This window comes from Protobothrops mucrosquamatus, unplaced genomic scaffold, assembly GCF_001527695.2.
Source record: "Protobothrops mucrosquamatus isolate PMUCROS unplaced genomic scaffold, P.Mucros_1.0 scaffold467, whole genome shotgun sequence".
NCBI lineage: Eukaryota > Metazoa > Chordata > Lepidosauria > Squamata > Viperidae > Protobothrops > Protobothrops mucrosquamatus.
The window spans coordinates 76,021-84,405 of NW_015386788.1; the positions used below are offsets into that span (position 1 = coordinate 76,021).

Consider the following 8,385-nt stretch of genomic DNA (forward strand, 5'->3'; position numbering starts at 1 on the left):
CTCAGGGTACCGTCGGCCAGACAGTGCCGGCTGGCGACCCCAAGGGGGAGGGCCTTCTCTGTGGGAGCTCCCACCCTCTGGAACGAACTGCCCCCAGAGATCAGGGTGATTCCTGATCTCCCTTCCTTCCGCCGCGCCCTCAAGACGTGGTTGTTCCAGCAAGCGGGACTGGCCTAGGGGATTTTATAGGGGTTTTAATCACTTTTAAATTTGACATTCTCAAATATTTCATTTTAATCAAATTTTAAACTAGGTGTAATATGTTAGCTTTTTATCATTTGTCAGCCGCCCTGAGTCCGAAAGGAGAAGGGCGGGATATAAATACAATTAATAAATAAATAAATAAATAAATGTTGTCCTCTATGTATTGTGTCTATTACCGTAGTTTTTTCCACTAAAACTGTTTCTAATCATTTGGTGTATGAGGCCTAATTTTGGAACATTAATACCCTTCCATTCCTGGGCTATAGGTATTCTTGCTGCATCAATCTGATCTTGTCTTTGTTTCTAACATTTTCATTGTCTTCTTGAAACACCAATAAAACACTTAATTGCTATGGCAGGTCTTATTGATTTTCATAAAAAATTCTCAAAATGTTGGCTTTTTGGACAATGCTACCCGATTTATCAGTTACCAATTATTGGATATTGTCTTCAAATGTTTGCTAAAAATTAGAGTATAGTATGAATAATTTTTTATATTCCTCCCAGAGTAAGGTAAAGGTTACCTCCTCCCTAAAACTTTTTCCTGTAGAAGTTTTACTGCATTCTGGAACTCTTGAATGATATCATATAAATTTTTGACATGATTCTTTAGTATTTTCCTTTAGTTCAGAAATTATTGTTTCAAAGTCAGCCAGGGGGCATAAAGCTGCTTTCTTTATTTTTTCATCTTTAACAAATGATAGAGTCTGTACATATTTAGTCCTGAAGCATTAGATCTCTGCCTTTTTTCTAAATCAGAAATTGTTTCTCCATTTAGAAATCAGTCCTATATAAATTTGCATTTGTGAAGTGCTTTAAAATCTTTGGAAAATACTGAACTTCTATCAGGTGCATAACTGAAAAAAACTTATGGTGCTAATATTTCATATTACTTTTGCCAAATTTCAAATTCAAATTTCAATTTTTTTGTCAATTTTCTTCAAGCAGTTTTAAATCTATACTCTTGTATAGATTTAAATACAGGCTTTGTTTTTGAAGCATTTTAAGGGAAACAGTATGTCTAGTTGCAAAGCCACAAAATAAAACATATATTAATATATTAATAAATCCCCCACATCTTCCAAAGTTTTAATATGCTAATTTTCTATTTATAAATTATCATTTGCCACATTACTTTCTCTAACTTAAGACCATTTACATGGCAGGATAATACAATTTACAATCAGCACAAAATATGATGCAACAGTGTTTTCTAGAAAAAGGGATAGCAAGAGAGAAGATGTAGAGAGAAAACTTGCAAACTGAATGTATTGATTTTTTATTAGGTTTGAAATTAATAGTGCTTCAAAATCTTTACAGGATTTTTCTCCTGTACTTCTGAATTTGATTTATTATTTTAAGTTGCATTCCTTCTGATTCTAGCTCTTCCTTAGACTTGAGGATAGGGTCACCAAAATTAAAAGATATTATTTTACCATAAATCCACCAGTCTGGCTTCATCACCATTTCTTTTCTAAAAAAAGCTTCTTAGGCAGGAGACACCCAAAGAGGCAACTTCGTAAAGAAGGTCATGTCTGTCATTGGTTTATATACTTACAATTGAAAGAAAGATTTAAACTAGATAAAAAGAGTTACGGGTTTGATTTTGTTAAAAACGAATTGGAAACTTTACTAAGTGGTAGTGATGAACATATTATTGCTAAGATTTAAAAATGTTATTGAAATTGAATTTAGAAAGTGGACATGTAAAACATTGTATGATTCAGTGGGCAAGGAACTTTGGATATAATCTGATGCTTGAACAATGGAAAAATATGTGGGTGAAAGGCTTAAAATTCACACTGAATTATAATTTAAAAGATTTTTTTATAATATAATGTATTGTTGGTATTTAACACCAAATAAGTTATTTAGAATGTATAAAGTTATCTCAAATGAATGTTGGAAATGTAAATGTAAAGAAGGGACTTTTTATCACTTATGGTGGACATGTGATAAAGCAAAGAAATATTGGAGTATGATTCACATCTTAATACAGAAGATTCTCAAAGTGAATATAAAGATAAAACCAGAAACTTTCCTTCTGTGTCTAATGGAAAAAGACATGGAAAAAATTTGGAACTCTGATTTTGTATATGTTGATGGCAGCAAGACTACTTTACGCACAAAAATGGAAGGATGTTTTGATTCCCACCATGGATAAACAGCTACAAAAGTTGATGAAGTTAGCAGAGATGGCTAAATTGGCTGTTCTGATCAAAGAAAAGAATATAAGTATTTTTGTTTCTACTTGGAAACCACTTCTGGATTTTGTGCTTGAGGTGGGAAAAAAATGATACTTTTGATTTTGGGTTTTACTGATTAGATTGATTTGTTGTTTTAGAAATGGTTAATTTATACTATTATAGAAAAGTAAAAAGTTGAAGTTCAATACTAATGCCTATTTTACTGCAACAGAGGAAGTCAACGCTTCCCCCCACACACATCTCTTTTTCCCTTCCCCTTTCCTTTGTTTCCTACTACTTGCTTTTGTATTTTTGTATTTTATACCATAAGCTAATAAAATTAAATATGTAAAAAATCGCACTCCTTTTTGTTTTGTAGGCAGTGATATGGTAATGAGTGAGAAAAGCGGCATTCATATTGTGACATCTCCCTATCAGATCTACTTCACAAAAACCCCCAAATACTTCAAGCCAGGAATGCCATATGAACTGACGGTAAAAGAAATTGCAGTCTCCTACTCTGTCAAAGAACCATATTAGCAATACCTTCATCCACCTTATTGGGCTTCTGAAGAGCTGTCCAGACTTGGCTGTTCAAGAGGGGTGTGGAGGCTTCAGCTTACCTCGGGATTGACACTGTCATTGTAGAGGATTGATTGATTGGTTGGTATTGCTATACTGGATGATTTGCTGTAATGTATCTGCATAGAATTTACAGGAATTTAGTGACAAAAGGCTTTAGTAAATCAATTTATGATCTGTCTGAAATCACTGTAAGTGAGTTGGGCAGCCATATAAATCTTTTCAATAAATAATAAACAAGCAAACAACTTGATTTAAATTCGGAGGAAGCTGCCATGTTCCATGCTGAATCACCCCTTCTGGATTGTTTTAGGTGTATGTTACCAACCCCGATGGCTCACCAGCTGTCGATGTACCCGTGGTATCAGAGTCCATTCATTCTGAGGGAACCACTTTGAGCGATGGGACTGCTAAACTCATCCTGAACACACCCCTGAACACTCAAAACCTATCCATCACTGTAAGTCATTCTGACATTCTGTTAAATTCCACTGAGTGCACTGATGAGAGGGGATGTCGTAAGGAAGTAGAGTCCTAGGAGGGAGGGGGTGCATTCCAGAGGAGTAAGAGGCAACTCAGTCTGAATGCTTTGCATGAGAGAAAGAGGGTGAAGACAACGTCTCCCTAATAGTTCTCAGAATATATTGTAGATACAGATTGTAGACTCCTCAGTCTGGCAAGATTTTGTCTATAGGTTTGAAAGCAATAAAAAATTCAGTTTGGAAGAAGTGTTGTTCTTGGTTTTGGGCCTGACATCTATGTTGAAATGTAGGACCACATGAAAAGTGAAGGAGATACAGTGAAGGAGCTCACCCGCTTTGCACATGCACAGTCAGACTCTGAGAGCAGAGATACAATCTATTACTGAAAAGAAAGTCATTTTCTCCCTTTTTTCAGTATTTCTCAGAATTAAGAAGTGGTGATACTCTTTCACAGGAACAATGGTTCTTGTAAGTCCCTGATTTGGTTTGGCATTAAATATCCCATTTGCTTTTTTGTAGCTAGTTCACCATCCCATCTGACCTTCAGGCTGCAACTCACTTTGCAATTTTGTTTTATTCAATAGCTATGCCCTCTCTCCACATCCCATTACAATATAGCATTTGTTATACCCATAGTAACACGGAGCTCTTTTTTCCCCTAAAAATGCAGATCATATAACAGGATTTCATATTTTTTTTTAATGAAAACAGGATGTTAGCCATTATTGTATTCTTTCAGCAGCCTTCATGTTAGTGTCACTAAGTGCTAGCCTTAAAAGGAGTCGTAGTTGTTTCCTGATTAGGTTAATGCTCCATATTTACCCTGTCTAGGTTAAAACCAACCATGGAGAACTCCCAGGAGAACGCCAGGCAATGAAGTCCATGACAGCCACAGCCTACCAAACCCAGGGAGGATCTGGAAACTATCTTCATATAGCCATTACATCTACAGAGATTAAGCCTGGAGATAACTTACCTGTCAGTTTCAGTGTGAGGGGCAATGCAAATTCGCTGAACCAGATCCAGTATTTCACATACTTCGTAAGTATTATAGACCTGGAGGAAATCCAGGGGCTGTGTTCCAATTCATATTGTAGCCTTGAAGGCACTGGCTTAACCTATCATTTCTAACCTTTCCATTAATCAGTATTTGTTCACCCTCAGATCTTGACCAAAGGGAATATCTTCAAGGCCGGCAGGCAACCCAGGGGAGCTGGGCAGAATCTGGTGACCATGACTCTGCGTATCACTCCAGACCTCATCCCTTCCTTCCGGTTTGTGGCTTACTACCAAGTGGGGAACAGTGAAATTGTGGCTGACTCTGTCTGGGTGGATGTGAAGGATACCTGCATGGGAACGGTAAGTCAGTCTTCCCAGTGGCTTTCTTAGCAATGATGCAAACCCCCTTATCAGAGCTGCATCAGAAGTGCATAAACTTATTTTAAAGCATTTTAATGGTATTTTCCCCAAAACATTTCTTTCAGTTCGGATAGAGAAAGCCAACTATTTTTCCTTGAACTGGCAGTCTTTCTGTCTGTTAGAGAGCTGAACTATTCTTTGCTTTGTTTAAACAGTTGGTTGTGAAAGGAGCATCTTCCAGAGACAATCGAATACAAAAGCCAGGAGCTGCAATGAAAATCAAATTGGAAGGGGATCCAGGTGCTCGGGTCGGTCTTGTGGCTGTGGACAAAGCAGTATATGTTCTCAATGATAAATACAAGATTAGCCAAACTAAGGTAAGGCCAGAAATTCCTTGAGTTACAAGAATTCACCTTTCAAGAGTTCTCCAAGTTACAGTACTGAAGAGGAACATTTTTTTCCTATGATGTGCACTAGATATGGGACACAATAGAAAAGAGTGACTTTGGCTGTACAGCTGGCAGCGGCCAGAATAATTTGGGTGTGTTTGAAGATGCTGGACTGGCCCTGACAACCAGCACTAGTCTCAACACCAAACAGAGATCAGGTATTTTGGGGATGGATGCTAACATCTGGGAGATGGCAGAGGTTTTCTAGTCTATTTAGTAATAATAATAATAATAATAATAATAATAATAATAATAATAATAATAATAATAATAATAATAATAATAATAATAATAATAAAGTTGGAAGGGACCTTGGAGGTCATCTAGTCCAATCCCCTGCTCAGGCAGGAACCCCTATACCATTTTGGACAAATGGCTGTCTAGTCTCTTCTTAAAAACTTCCAGTGTTGGAGCATTCACCGCTTTTGGAGGCAGGTTGTTCCATTGGTTAATTGTTCTAACTGTCAGGAAGTTTTCCCTTAGTTCTAGGTTGCTTCTCTCCTTGATTAGTTTCCATCCATTGCTTCTTGTCCTGCCTTCAGGCACTTTGGAGAATAGCTTGACTCCCTCTTCTTTGTGGCAGCCCCTGAGATATTGGAACACTGTTATTATGTCCCCCCTCATCCTTCTCTTCATTAAAGTAGACATACCGAATTCCAGCAGCCGTTTCTTATATGTTTTAGCCTCCAGTCCCCTAATCATCTTTGTTGCTCTTCTCTGTACTCTTTCTAGAGTCTCAACATTTTTTTACATCGTGGTGACCAAAACTGGATGCAGTATTCTAGCTGTGGCTTTATCAAGGCATTGTAAAGTGGTATTAATACTACATGTGATCTTGATTCTATCCCTCTGTTAATGCAGCCTAGCACTGTGTTGGCTTTTTTGGCAGCTGCAGCACACTGCTGGCTCATATTTAAATGATTTTTCACTACGACTCTGAGATCTCTTTCATAGTTACTACTATTGAGCAAGTTACTCCCTATATTATACCTGTACATTTGTTTTTTCTTGTCTAAATGTAGAACTTTACTTTTTTCACCATTGAATTTCATTTTGTTAGATAGTGTCCAGTGTTCAAGTCTGTCCAGATCCTCCTGTATCTTAAGCCTGTCTTCTGGAGTGTTGGCTATTCCTGCCAGCTTGGTGTTGTCTGCAAATTTGATGAGTTCCCCATCTATCCTCTCGTCCAAATCGTTGATGAAGATGTTGAAGAGCACTGGGCCCAGAACAGAGCCCTGGGGCACCCCACTACACACTTCCCTTCATGTAGATGCGGTTCCATTGAGGACCAGACGCTGAGTACGGCCGGTCAGCCAGCTACGGATCCATCTGGTGGTGGTGCTGTCTACTCCACATTTTTCTATCTTATCAACTAGTAGGCTGTGATCTACTTTATCAAATGCTTTACTGAAGTTCAAATAAATTATATCCACAGCATTCCTCTGATCCACTAATTTTGTCACTTGGTCAAAGAATGCAATAAGATTTGTCTGGCATGATCTGTTTTGGACAAACCCATGTTGGTTTTTAATAATGACTTTGTTTGCCTCTAGATGTTCGCTGATTCATTGTTTGATTATCTTTTCCAGAATCTTCCCAGGTATTGAGGTCAGGCTGATAGGTCTGTAATATCCTGGATCCATTTTTTTCCCCTTTTTTGAAGATGGGAACTACATCAGCTCTTTTCCAGTCCTCTGGTAGTTCCCCAATGCTCTAGGATCTTTGAAAAATATAGTTCAGTGGTTCTGAGATCACATCTGCCAGTTCCTTGAGAATCTTAGGGTGTAATCCATCTTGATTTTGCTTGACAGCAAGGTTGATATTCTTGTCCTCACACACATCTATGTTACATGCACTGATAGCCCTATAATTTTTAGATTGCCGGGGACAGGGATGTTCTGTATCAATTAACTCACTGTCCCCGCTGTTTAGATTAAATATTCCTCCAGAAAATCTGTGAATTTATAGCCGAGTAACTCAGTCCCTTTCTTTGATGGATGCAAACCATCTCTTTTGTACATTTTTTCATTGGACCAGCTACAGACATTGTGACTAATATATCCAAAGCCTTCCCCTTTACACCACTCCTTTAGCCACATATTGAATTGTGCTATATGCTGGCCTTTTCCATTTTGTTCCTTATACACTGGTAAAACCTCTGAAAAAGTAAGCCTACAGCCTATTCTGCTAAGTTCCTGCCCCAAGCTCTGGAAATCATTCTGCACAGAGAGTACATCTTTTGGGGGCAGATTGTTAGTGCCAAGATGTACAATAGCCTCCACATCACAGTCCTTGCTGGCATTCTTGATTATTTTAGAAATACGCTTCTTGTCCCTACCTGGAAGACACCTGACCTCTTTTGAAACCTCTGTGTCTTTCCTAAATTTACATCCCTTATAATTGAATCACCTACCAGAAGGCGGCTTCTCTTTTTGGATGCCTTTCTGTTCTTGCATGACTGATGTGTAATACCTGATTCACACTTCTCCCTGTCACAAGTTCTTCATCTCGGACCACGATCCCCTGCTTATTTGAGTTACCATCACAAATACCTTTACCTGTCTCCTTAATGTCCCTATTAAGGTCAGCAAGGGCATTGTATCTGTTGTGCAGGGACACAGCGAAAGCTTTGTATTTATAGTTCACAACTCTCACCCTGCCAAATCCCACGGTTGTCCACACTGCCCTTCTCCTGCAGGATCTTTGTGGTGGAGGAAGCTAATAACGCGGAGGCTCAATAGAGTAGAAGTGCTGAACTGGACACCTAATTTCTGCCTGAAGAGCACAGATTACAGACCCTAGATAAGTAATCTGTCAGAGCATTTGCCCCATCAAATACTACTGGCATCATATGGGAATCAAAACATATAATCAAGTCTCACTGCAGATTCACTTGGTTGAGATGGGCAGTTTAGAAATTAAACAAACAAACAAATAAGCAAGCAGCAAGCAAAATGTATTGTTATCAGTGTGCACTGGAGGAACTTTCTCCAGAAAATAGTAGGAGGAACCCCAGCAGACAAAAGGATTCACTCATATTTATACATTTCAGAAAGGAGGAGAAAATGATAAGAGTCATACATACTGTATGCAGAAGTAATAGATGATGTAAGCATAAATATT

The 8,385-nt window shown here is 38.2% G+C and overlaps 1 protein-coding gene across 1 annotated transcript in view; it reads left to right on the plus strand.

The window, feature by feature from the left end:
• LOC107287994 (venom factor) overlaps positions 1-8,385 on the plus strand; it is a 97,050-nt gene that overhangs the window by 25,668 nt on the left and 62,997 nt on the right. Inside the window, exons 10-15 of the mRNA XM_015816564.1 lie at positions 2,770-2,885; positions 3,286-3,432; positions 4,286-4,495; positions 4,619-4,813; positions 5,029-5,190; positions 5,291-5,420. Of these exons, the coding sequence (XP_015672050.1) occupies positions 2,770-2,885; positions 3,286-3,432; positions 4,286-4,495; positions 4,619-4,813; positions 5,029-5,190; positions 5,291-5,420 (960 nt within the window). The remainder of the gene's footprint in view (positions 1-2,769; positions 2,886-3,285; positions 3,433-4,285; positions 4,496-4,618; positions 4,814-5,028; positions 5,191-5,290; positions 5,421-8,385) is intronic.